This window comes from Bos indicus, chromosome 1 (genome assembly GCF_029378745.1).
Source record: "Bos indicus isolate NIAB-ARS_2022 breed Sahiwal x Tharparkar chromosome 1, NIAB-ARS_B.indTharparkar_mat_pri_1.0, whole genome shotgun sequence".
In the NCBI taxonomy this organism is placed as follows: Eukaryota; Metazoa; Chordata; class Mammalia; order Artiodactyla; family Bovidae; genus Bos; species Bos indicus.
The window spans coordinates 20163291-20176617 of NC_091760.1; the positions used below are offsets into that span (position 1 = coordinate 20163291).

General features: G+C 38.7%; 1 protein-coding gene across 3 annotated transcripts in view; it reads right to left on the reverse strand.

Moving 5' to 3' along the window:
- CXADR (CXADR Ig-like cell adhesion molecule) overlaps positions 1–13327 on the reverse strand; it is a 64879-nt gene that overhangs the window by 15375 nt on the left and 36177 nt on the right. Inside the window, exons 4-7 of one of the 3 annotated variants that reach the window (XM_019961969.2) lie at positions 10320–10475; positions 9283–9405; positions 8363–8501; positions 7115–7298 (exon numbers count right to left, since the gene is read on the reverse strand). In XM_019961969.2, coding sequence (XP_019817528.1) covers positions 7115–7298; positions 8363–8501; positions 9283–9405; positions 10320–10475 — 602 coding nt within the window. Of the gene's footprint in view, positions 1–2847; positions 7299–8362; positions 8502–9282; positions 9406–10319; positions 10476–13327 lie in introns of those variants that run through there. The other 2 variants (XM_019961882.2, XM_019962017.2) reach the window with 2 other exon arrangements.

The following is a 13327-nucleotide window of genomic DNA, read 5'->3' on the forward strand; positions in this document are numbered from 1 at the left end:
AATGCCATGTAAAAAAATTTTTTTTCATTAAAAATTAAATCTTCTAAGATATGGTGCTTTATTTACCTAAGTAGGTTTCCCTAAATTCTGAAATATTATTTTGAATTCAAATTAGGCCATGACATCTAAAGCATTGAAGTTTTTTGGTCTCACTGAAGGTGGACTCAAATACTTCTCAAAGTTCATGAAGCTCAAGAAAAACCATTCTACCACAAGTGACGTGGCAAGGACACCAGTCATCTGCACAGTTTTCCAAACCATTCACAAGTTCCCAAGCTTGGGTGATTATTGAAAATAACCTGGGAGAGACACAGACCCACTGACCTTACCTGAACCTACTCAGAATCTCTGAGGAGGGTTTTAGAAATGTATTTCTCCAATGCTTCTCCACTGCTCTAGGTTGGTATAATAACTAGGTTGTTTCTTATTGAGTCAGTTCACCTAGTCTTTATTTGCACAAGTTATCTTTTTAAGCCCTATGCAGAATTTTCCGTCACCACACTTACTCACCCTTTTTCTCTTGATATTGCCTTCTTGGAAGAAATCAGGCCAATTGTCTTACGAAACATATGACACATGCCCATAACGTCCCTTCCAAAAATTTATTCGGCATTTACTAAGCAATATGCAAATTAGAGTTAAGAACTGGGGATAAAAGTCAGTCAAACTCATCAAGAAGATATATTGAGCATGCTGAACAGTTAGAATGCAAAAGGTTCTGTGCCATAAAGACCCACACTGGCAATGTTGAGGGTCCTGCACCCCTAGCTTAGCTTGAGTTGAGGGCAGGGTTGTGAATAGGAAAAATGATTCCAAGGAGACAAGAGTGTGGGCTGATACGGGCAGGCAAATATGCACTGGGCAGATCAACAAGGCTGGGCTCCTTTCTGGTTGAGGAAATGGTATGTTCACAAAGTTATGAGACCGTGCCCTTTATTTCTGGAGTAAGGCTATCATAGAGATGCACCTAGAACTGCACAAAAAATAAAGCACAGAGAAATGGAGTGGTCATGAGAGACCTTCTATATCAGGTTAAGATGATCTGGTTTAAATTTCAATACGATCAGATTTACACTTTAAGACAACCAATCCGCTAGGACCACAGACAACAAATGACTTACGGAAAGACAAAGTCAAGATAATGACGGCTTTTAGCACTTTCTCGGCAGCTAACATCAGATGTCACCTCTGTAATTTCCTGTGTCTTCTTCTCACCTGCTCTCATTCTCCAATAGAGTTAGAATTTCCAAGCTCAGCACTTAAAACAAGAAACACACTGATCGAGAACCTAGTCCTTGGTTAACTGGACTAAAATTTATTTCTCAGTGCTTCATTAACTCTGGAAATTCTACTTTCTCTGCAGTTATCTTAGGATGACTTTTTTCCCCTGTAAATAGTTTAAAAATTTAGAAAAATCATATAAGTAGAAAAACAACAAATCCAATATGATTTATACATCAGAAATACCAGCAAGAAAAACAGCTGAATTTCTAGCACTGGCTTCCTGATCTTTTTCAGTTGCCTTTGCCACATTTAGAAATTACATTTGTTTACACCTTAGAGTTGAACCATTTTTATTTAACAACAAATTATTTCATGCTCAAATTTGAGACAAAAATTTTGTCTCAATTTCAACAGTTTTGCCATTTGGCACTTAATTATCCAGAAGTATGATCTGGCCTTCAGAAATGCATGATTAAAATATGATCTAAATGAAAAGCATTGAATTATACTTAGTAGTTTCACTAAGCCTATATTACTGTAATCTTGATGCTCTGAAAATCTGTGCCTCCCTATCAGCATCCCAGCAAACAGAGATAAATGCAAAGAATTTTCATCGTTATATCAATTTTATTTCTTTAAAATCTTTCAACATCCCCTGTGATGCAGGTATTTTTATCCCCGTTTTAAACACCAGGCAACTGAAGTGAAGCAAAGCATCTAGTAATAAATGGTACTCAGATATGTCTGACTCCAAACTCTATGCTCTCCTTTTAATGTGAGTGGAAAGCTTCACATTAGTATAAACCACTGATTCTCAACCAGGGGTGGTTTTGTCCCACCCCAGTGACTATTTGGCAACACTGAAGACATTTTTGGTTGTCACCTCTTGGTGGGGAGGGCAGGAGCTATGGGCATTTTGCAGGTAAAAGTCAGCAATGCCGTTAAACATCGGCAATGCACAGATAGTCCCCAGCAACCAAGAATCATCCATCCCCAAATGTTAAAAGAGCCAAGGTTGAGAAACTATAGTAAAAACAAAATATTTCTCAAAATATCTTCTTACAAAAGCTTTACTACCCCATTTTTTCTGAAATCACTGTTTAGAGTCAATGAAAATGGCTTTAAGCATAACTAGATGTATGTGTATTTAATACATATATGCATGAACATTTTTCTTTTTGGCCATACCATGGGGCACGGGGGATTTTAGTTCCCCAACCAGGGACTGAACCTAAGCCCCCTGCATGGGAAGCACGGAGGCTTACCACGGGGCCAGCAGGGAAGCCACTGTACACACATTTTCAATGTATCTGAAAACTCTTGAGTTTAGACTATAATTGTGACATGATCCTCCATGGAAGTTTGGAGGCTTCAACCCCAAAAACATTGTTATACACTGTCAAATAGATGCACAGGACTGGAGAAATTTTCATGGATAAGTTTTCATTGATGTGTGATTGTTCTGATCTTTACTTTGTTTAATAAAAGATGCAAGGGGGGTGCGGGGGAAGAAACCCTGGCTCAAGAAAGCAGGGAGAACAGTAATATTGAAACGTTATAAAGTAGACTTTTTTTTTTTTTTTAAATAAGAGGCACAATGAAGCCACACCATGAGGCAAAAAATTGCTTTCTTGATTTTATTTTCAAAGTACACAAAGTCACAAAACTAGAGCAAGTTTTTGGCTTTTTTCAAACCAAACTTTGTTCTTACAAATTTCAAAATCTGCACCATTGGATATATAAGCCAGAAACTTGAAATACAAAAAAATCATTTTTGAAACTGACACTCGCAGTTCTCTACTTGCATATGTGAAGTGTCAAAATATTTCTTCTCAGTAGTACATTTGTCACAAAAATTCACAGTTAAAGGGATGAGAATAGGACAATCAGTGAATTGTGGCTCTCTCAATGCTTGTGTCATAAAATAAGTTAGTAGAAAATAGAGTTCTTTGGAGCTTTTAGTGTTTGAGGTCTAAACCAAACTCAACTGACATTTACCACACTCTGAAATCATTAACTAGGATATTTTGCAAAACTAGATTTTAATTAACAGTGAGAAGCCAAAACAACAAACGTGTGTTGGTGTTACCTTTCATAAGACAAACAGAACCACAATTCACCAATGTATACATTGTTCGTTCCTATTTCTATTAGGTAGAATTTGTGCTCAGTTATGAACCATTTTAGTGTCAAATGAGTAAAAAAGGTCTAACTACAGAACATGTCGCCTTTATTGCAAGAATATCCAAAGGCATTTGAAATATTAAAACTTGCCCAGAACATTTCTACTACTAAACACAGAAATATTATAAAGATATATATATATACACATATATATAATATGTCACAAGCCACTAAAAAGTTAAAATTGTGCCAACATTTTCTACAAACTACTCCTTACATGACACATCAAAGCATTAACCACAAAAAATATGAAATTTTTTTCTTTGCACACTGGAATAAGGCCATCTGAAAGCCTTAAACACTATGGAGATGAAAAAAGATTAGAAAAAAACTTTCAACGTTTATATAACTTCAAATTTACATGCTGCACGCACACAGAAAGACAGAATAGTTAAGAAGCCATACATTACAGGACTGGATATCCAACTTCATGCAATGAATTCTTTTCATATTTAATCAAATTGTCTTATCTGCCCCTTCACCTGCTACAAATTTCCAGAACTCAATCCTAAAAATCATCTTTTTAGTAAGAACCATGTCTTCATACCAATAATCTAATCGTGTTTCTTGAATTAACCTCCCTATAAGACACCCTCAGTCTGTGTTTCCATTGTAACAACTCCATGACAGCCCAAATTTAAAGGTTATCTGCCTGGAATAACTGGCCAGTTTAATAAATTTTGTTTTTGATCTCCATTCAGGGAAATATTAGTAAGGTTGCCATATGAAAACAAACACCTGTAACCTACATATTCACAATACAGAATTATAACCTCTATATTTCTTTTAAAGTTACCCCAACTAACTCAAAAATACGGTGTCAATCTCTTAGGTACAAAGTGGAATAGAACAGCCTTGCTTTGATGGTTCAGTGCTGTCCTTGACTGATGTTTCAAAATGCTTGAATAATAATCTTTTGTTGACTTGCTTGATGATTACCAACAGTAATTCTAGAACACATCTTTGATCTCTAGTTCAGTGGAAACTATCAGTCAGAATTATTTAGGAAGTTACCAGTACTATCTGACTTTTGGATTCACTGAAATGTACAAGTGGCTGGAGATAAAAACTGAAAACTGAGTTCTGTCCTCTAAACTCAACCACATCTAACAGGTCTCTTGAGGTCATGACAGTGGCCTTTTTTCCTGAGCTTGTTTCTCAGGCTGTAGGTGGTAATGGACCTGAATTGGAAGGAAGCATTCTGGAAGAGACTCTACAGCCAAATCATAGATTAACTGCGAAGTCTAAGGGAAGAGAAAACAATGGGGGGTTTCCCGGATGGCACTAGAGGTAAAGAATCTACCTGCCAACGCAGGAGACACGCAAGAGACGTGGATTTGATCCCTGGGTAGGGAAGACCCCCTGGAATAGGAAATGGCAACCACTCCAAGATTCTTGCCTGAAAAGCACTTTTGGAAGAGATTCTACAGCCAAACCCCAGATTAACTACAAAGTCTAAGGTAAGGAAAGCCTTACATATGTCCACTTTTTGTAGGGATTTCTACTTATACTGATAGCATACTTCTCATTACAAAACTGGGACCAGGAAGGACCAAAATTCTTATTAGTAATGTCTGTGCTTGGTTATTTACTTCTATAATACCTTATATATTTTATTCATATAAAACAGATCAGAGCTTGATATTCAAAAATAGTTATTATTATAAAATCAGAAACACAGTCAAAGAGTGTAGGGGATGTTGACATTTTAAAAACTTTATATGAGTAACACAATCAGTTACCTTGTATCCAAAAAGAACAGGAAGAGGCAAGACTGAAGGTATGAAGATAGATAGGTATCACAGTGATGCATTTCCAGGACCAGTACCTTCACCTCTAAGCACCTTTCAGGTGATAGCTAGCTCATAGGCACCAGAAATTCATAATACAACTAAATTACCCAAAAGGCACGGATGAAAATGTTAACGTAAGTATAAAAGCAACATTATGTAACGTTAAAAACCTATGTTAAAAATGCTTCCAAATATGTAAAACTATACACGAATCCATTACACATTCAGCTTTAATTTGCCATTAAAAAATGTATACAATACTCTGTCTAATCATAAATACATGCCAACATTAATGTATAATGTAGCATTTACCACCACAGCACCCAAAGAGATGAACAGAAACCAACTCCCTACTAAAATCTAGGGAAAAGGTTTTAGAGCTAGTGAAATAATTTATTGCAGACCTTATTACTATAAAGAAACTGTTGGCTCATTCTACTAAATCCACACTCCCTCACAATCTTAAGGGAAATACAATAAATTCACTTTCATCTACTAAAACAGTATTTAACACATTTGGCAGTAGGAGTATTTTTCTAATTCCTTTTCCTTTCATTTCTCTCTCTCTTTTTTTCTTTTAAAAAGATTAAGTCACTTCCACAAAACTAAGACAAACTTTTCCAAGCTCAACTTGATTTTCTGAAACTACACAAGACATGTTGGCCATACAATAGCAACTGTACATCCTCCCAAGTCTGAAATACAGAATTGACAGAGGACACTTACTAGTTTAAAATGTAGTTCATCATTCTAAGTCTATGAAGAAAATATCCTCCAGGAACTGCATTCAAGAGGGTAAATTTCAGATTACCTTTCTAGAACATATACTATGCAACACCATCACAAACACAAAAGAACCGAACCAGGAAAACAAAAAATTCTTCAATTTAGAACCAATAATTTAGAGAATGACAATCTGTAATTGCCAAACAATAAATGAGTTATAATTTTTTTTCTTATTAGGAAAATATCACCTAAAGCGCAGGGCCAGCATTTACTTGGCAACTGCAAAATACTCTACATCTTTGATAACAGGCCACTGTTCTGCAGACCACCACAGGCCTCGGGGCACTGGAACATTAATCAACAAAATCCATCCTCTCCTCACTATTGCACCACGAGTATCATCACTGTATACAGGTAACAGCAAATTTTCTAAACGAATCAGATAAATGCTCCTTTAATTTAGCATACCAAAGAGCCTACTATGTCCCTGCCACCCACAGCAATCTATCCATTAAATACTTAAGAAGTCATTTCATATCCAAGGCTTATGAATGACACGGAACTAGGTGATTTCTAGAACCCTGTAGTGTTTCCTAGTTATTAGAGACATTTCAAACACAAAGCTTTCAAAGAAGTGAAAACAAGAACAAACATAAATGCATCTAAGTCTTTTTGCCATGAATCTTTCTTTACCGATTTTGAGGGGTTAGGGGAACACTATCGGGTCACATAAATTACGTGGAAAAAAAGCAATCTGAAGACAATGGCAGAAATTTCAGATGATTCAAGTATCAACTTGGTGTGCACCAAAGTTCACCAATTTCTTTCTTCACCTCTGATTTCATATTCAAAGTGCCACATCTGACTTAAGTATTGATATTCAGAAACCTATAAAGTCAAGCTCTTAAAGGAAATATTATTTAGATAGTGAATCTCCTCAGAACTTCAATGCCTTTACTATTTCAGTATAACCAAACAAAACTTTTTGATGTTTTTTCTTACAGTTTTTGGTTAGCTTTTCTTTTTTCACCTATTTTGAGGCTGGTAGCAAAATGTACGGATGTTCATATTTCCAGAGGACAGCATGGGTGACGGGCACAGAGGCTCTACACTATGGACCCGTCCTTGCTCTGCGCTGGAATCATCACAGGCACTGCCCCCATCCTACTGAGATTAGGGGCCGCTACCTTGGCGGGTGGGAGCGTCGGACTCTGAGGAGCGCGTTCCAAGTCCTCGCTTGGCACCTGGTTGTACTGAGTCTTGGAATATCCTTCCATGTTGGACGGGGACATGGATCCCAGGGATGAGTGATTGCTGCCGATGTAGCTTCTGGCAGTGGACGTACGGCTCTTGGGAGGAGGCACGTCTTCTCTAGAAAGCGAAGATCCCAAAGAACGTTTCTAAAAAATCTTAGACTATGTGAGCTGTGAATCATGGGTAGGGATGAGGGAAGAGCCGCTATTTAAGCATCAGGTGTGTAACAGTGCAAGTGACACACAGAAAACAAGCACAGGAAGGCATAATGTCAGCAACTGTGTGTTTGGCCCGAGTTTATCAATACAGAGTTTCCATCTTCACACACAACGAAATGTGGGTTTTACAAAAATGCATGACTCTATAATGTTGTCTCACAAAGAACAAACCTCAAATGTTTTCATATTCTAGTATCACTGATCTAGATAACCTAGTTATAGTCGTGTAATACTCCATAGTCAATAAACTGACAGATATTTCAACCAAAAAAAAAAAAAGATAAAATATTGTTTTTATTATGAAAGCTACTCATCTAAGACTTCAGCTGAAAACTTAGCAGATTTAAGTTTGCAAAAACTGAGAAGCAGGCATAAGAATTTTCATAATAAGCACTGACATAGAATATATATCTGAGTCACTTCTGGTACACTTCAAAAAGAAAAGTGCCAGACCCCACCCCAGACTCAGCAAATGTCAATTTTCTGGGTGTTACTTTGGTCATATGTTGTTATTCTTACAAGATCTATAATTCAATGTTATAATTCACTTCTAGTTAAGATCTACTGGTTTAGAATATTTTTAAAAAATTAAATCACATTACCAATAGATCTATTAACTAGCTACGTCACTAGATACAATCAGACGTTTAAAAAACAAACTAACCAACCTTAACATCTTCATTTCTTGAAAACTGCATGCCTGTACTTTAATGGGAGAAGGCAAATAGCCTTGAGATAACCATTCAGCAGTGGTTCTTAAAGTAGGGCACCAAGTAGGGGAGAGGTTAGTTGGCTCCACACACTTGAAATAAGTATTAAAATGCTTGCAAATGTGTTAAGGGGAAAAGCTACAGCTTTCATCCAGTCCTCATGCGGCCAAATGCTTCAGATGGTTAAGAGAACTAATGCTTTAATGACGTAATAAATTCAGTATATCAGTCAACTCCTGTGTCACTTAATTACCTGATATCATGGTGAACCTCCTTTTCGTATTTTTCTTCTCTGCGCTTTTTATGACAGCAAAAGACAATAAGAGCAATAAGCACAAGCGCAAGCAAAGTTCCTATAACAGCTCCTGCAATTGTCCCGGCTCTGTTTGAAGCTAGAATAAAATGTTAACAAGAAAATAAATAATAGTAAAAACAACACAAAACAAAAATACTTTTTACCTAGTCATATTTAAGGTAATGATACACAATAACAGATTGATTTCATTGCATATATTAACTTTAAGAGACAAATTAGCTAGCTTTTTCTGGTCGGGGGAAAATCTACTAAACGAACTTTCTTCTGAACTGTATAATCTATTTCAAGGATAAAAACAATAAAACCACTCTGAAAGATTTTACTATTCACAGCTAGGTTGGCATAAGAATGTTCTAAATAATTTGTCCTTAGTTGCATGCATGCTAAATCACTTCAGTCGTGTCCACCTCTTTGCGACCCCACGGACTATGGACCGCCAGGCTCCTCTGTCCATGGGATTTTCCAGGCAAGAATACTGGAGCGGGTTGCCATGCCCTCCTCCAGGGGATCTTCCCAACCCAAGGACTGAACTGCATCTCTTATATCTCCTGCATCGGCAGGCGGATTTTTTTTACCAGTAGAGCCACCAGGGACGCCTTACTTACATTGGCTAAATATGGTACAAGAATTAACTTGACAACTCTTGCCTCCATAATGGTGCTACAATAATGAAGGTTTTATTAATAAAACGTAGTACTTCTTTCCCTTCCATGTCTTAAAAAAGCGAGTAACCAAGCCAGAGTGCTTTGCTCAAAGGCAGCATGCCACTGCCCATCACACACACTTGCTGATGGAACCGAAGGTGACTGCATAAACATCACGAAACCACCTTCTCAGAGCACAGGGAAGATACTTACGAGGAACGACATCCAGGCGCAGCAGGCACTGATCAGAGCCCACTCTGTTTCTGACCGTACAGGTGTATGTCCCGGAGTATTCGGCACTGGCATTTTTCACAGATATAACAGGTGATGTCATTTCTATGGGAAGAAAGAGGGGGTGAGGGAGCAAAACCCATTTTTATAATAACAGACTGCTGAGTTTCTAGTAAGGCAAACCCTACTTGGTTGACAATCCAGGTAAAAGTGAGACAAACTCAAGCGAGACGCAGAACAAACAGAGCAAGACACGTGCATGTCTCCTGAATGCAAACCATTGCGCCTCCGGTTCATTCATGTCAGAGCCAAAGTAATCATGAACCCTTTGGTCAGGCACAAAGTCTCTGCTGAAACAGAGCCACACTGATTATAAAAAAAATACTCTGTGGCATGAAAGCTCTTAGGTGCAGCAACAAGATCTGCAAAATGTATCTCATCCCACCAGACAGAAGAAACAGAAAAGTAGACGGGGTCCCCCTGTTCAGCCTCTTAGTCTGAAAAAAGACAGAGGTAGAGAGAGATCCTATTGAGGACAGGGCATGGAGGGGAATTAATCAGTCTGAATAGATTAATTGTAACACATAGATGAGTGATCAGATTTAACCAATTCGAGTCATTGTGGTTAGTGTCACACAGCTATTTTGTTTTTACAGACATGCCATGTGTAAATAACCATATCTTCAACCTGAATTCAACCAAAACACTGAAGATCCATCTCTCCTTGTAGCTTAGCCACTAATTTATGATAAGGAAGTTTCCATCAATATTACTGATAATTAAAAATACACACCAAAGAAATCAATTATAATATCCTAAACAGTTATAAAATGTCTCTTCATTTATACTGCATGACACCAAGTTGTCATTATAAAACATGAATACCCTTAGAATCCCAATTTCTCTGTCTAGGAAAGGGAATGCTTTGGAGATTAAAACATCTATACATACATGCACAAATCCTACCAGGCTTAAGTTCAAATTGATGGCACAGAATCAAGCTGTATAATCAGCAGTACCTGGTAACCAAGAGGTGGGCAGTTTCTGTGAGTCGGATAACTTCTGCCATTCATATCGTAGTGGGAGTGAACCTTCTTTTGGTTCACATTTGAGTTTAAAGTCATTTCCAATTTCTTCTGATCCATCAACATAACATCGTATACCTGAAGGCTTAACTAAGAAAAGACATCAAGTTATAAGTTTATACAGGAAAACGGAACGTGTGTTTCTAAATGTTGATTTAAACAAACACAGCATGTCGCAAACCGCTAAATCAAGAGCAGCGGTCCTGGGTTCGGAGCAGACAAGACTGAAAGACTAAAACAGGTTGCCAATGCCAGTTTCCTTAGCTGCATCCAGCTCAGAACAGGCGAGAATGAGCTCAGGCAAGCAGCCATTGCGTAAGAGGCCAGGCAGCAGCTCAGACGCGGGTCTGTGCCCCTCCCACAGGGCACATCTGAAAGAAGCAAGAATGATGCCAGCTGGGCTGCTTCAGACCCAAGGACGCTTCCCCTCCAGTCCTAAACCTATTCTTCTACTTGGAGCTTGACACGTAGCATAGTTTTCCGGGAGTATGTGGTCCCCTTGGAGTGTGTGTGCACTGTCACATCTGTTAGCCCACAGTCAGGGGATTTATGATAAGGTATGCTGATAAAAGGGACAACTCACATAAGAGCAGCAAGGGCCAATTACATTCCATGGTTATAGCAATCCAAGCCCCCCTAGAGAGCAGTGTTACAAAAAGGCAGTTCTGAGGTTATACTCCAGGTCTCTCTGGGGTACTGTTTAGAGCAGCTGCTAATAGCTCCATTACATGCAACCCACCTCAATCCTAGTTAACACCTTGGCAGGTCATACCCTCTTGCTGAACTGCATAATCGCTATAGGTTGGTTCTGCTTCTCTGTGAGTCACATAAATGGAATACACAGTATGTACTTTTGCTTCTTTTATTCATCATAAGGCTTCTGTTATTGTTTTTCAGTTGCTTAGTTGTGTCCAACTCTTTGTGACCCCATGGACTGCAGCATGCCAGGCTCCTCTGTTGTTCACTATCTCTGGAGTTTGCTCAACTTCATGTCCATTGAGTTGGTGATGCCATCTAACCATCTCAGACTATGTCGCCCCCTTCTCCTCCTGCCCTCAATCTTTCCTAGCATCAGTCTTTTCTATTGAGTCAGCTCTTTGCATCAAGTGGCAAAAGTATTAGAGCTTCAACATCAGTCCTTCCAATGGAGTCAGGGTTGACTTCCTTTAGGATTGACCGGTTTGATCCTCTTGCAGTCCGAGGGACTCTCAAAGAGTCTTCTCCAACACCACAATTTGAAAGCATCAATTCTTTGGTGCTCAGCTTTCTTTATGATACAACTCTCACACCCATACATGACTACTGGAAAAACCATAGCTTTGACCAGATGGACCTTTGTTGGCAAAGTAATGACTCTACTTTTTAATATGCTGTCTAGGTTGGTCATAACTTAATTTCCTGGCTGCAGTCACTGTCTGCAATGATTTTGGAGCCCTAGAAAATAAAATCTGCCACTGTTTCCATTTTTTGGAGCCCTAGAAAATAAAATCTGCCACTGTTTCCATTTTTTCCCTTTCTATTTGAAATGAAGTGATGGGAATGGATGCCATGACCTTAGTTTTTTGGCATGTTGACTTTAAAACTAGCTTTTTCACTCTCCTCTTTCATCCTTATCAAGAGGCTCTTTAATTCCTCTTCACTTTGAGATTGATCCAATTGATCCATGTTGTTGTATATATATCAGTTATCTGTTCCTTCCTATTGTTGAGTTGGATCCCATTGACTGTAACATAAATTTGCTTTTTCATTCAGATATTGATGAATGCTGTTTCTGTCTGAGGGTTACTACCAAAGCCCAGTTAGACCAGGAGCAGGTGTGAAGTCAGCAGGAATCAGATGGACTGGCGAGGAGGCACTGTGAGAAGCGGTGGCATGTCACTGGACAAGGCAGAGAGAGAGTCTGAAGGTTTGGAGAAGAGTCTTCAAGAGCAGAGACCAGTTCTGAATCTGATGCCGTTTCTGCAGCAGGATTAGGAGAAGTGGGGATTAAACTGGAGTCGAGGACAACCCAGCAACCTGAGCCCTCCAGGACAGGAGGTGCAGTGCCGGTGTCTCTGGGGGCAACAGTGAGGAGACAGCCATAGGCCAGAGTTTACCAACGCTCCACACCCTTGGGAGAGCAACCTTCCCATAGACCCTCGACCTGACTGTCTGCAGCCATCCTCCCAGTCTGACAGATAGCAGGACTGCTTTTTCTTTGTTGAGTCTTTCAAGTCCTGGTTGGGCTTTTATTTTTTCACTACTAAGAATAAATGTGAATGGGTTTTACAGTTTTGCACTGTTATGAACAACAATGCTGCTTATAAGTGCTGGTATATGTTTTCCTTTTTCACATCAGGTTAGTGAATGTTTAACTCTATAAGAAAATGTCAAACTGTTTTCCAAATCTGGCTGACAGGGTCTGTCATACCCAGTGGGGTCTCTTTAAATAAGGGTGTTGATCATGGTCTCATTTCACACATTTCTTGATAATTCTAAAATTTAATTGGATTTCTCCCCTTTGTCTGTTATTCTGTTACAACTTACTCTTTTTAATAAGGATCAACAGATGCATTTAACTGTGTTGTTGATTTTCCTAAGCAAATCTGTTTCTTTTTCACATCTATCAGTCGCCCTGGACACTACATCATTTGGACTTTTGAATCAGCTTTGCACAATTATTTCATCCTCTGAGTCTTCAACAAAATGAGTCTTGTTCTCCATTTTTTCAAACTACCAATAAATCCTTTATTACACAGATGAGCAGTAAGTGAGATACTGGAGCAATGCTTCGGACATCAAGCATCTATTGGTAATACAGCATTCTAACCCTAAACTTTTTTCTACTGAAAATGTCCCCCTCCCAAATATATCCAATAAAGGGCAGTTATTTATAGTGGCTGCTCAGGAAGTCAGGGTTCCACTGAGTGTGAGATTTCAAGATACTCCATCCACAACAGAGC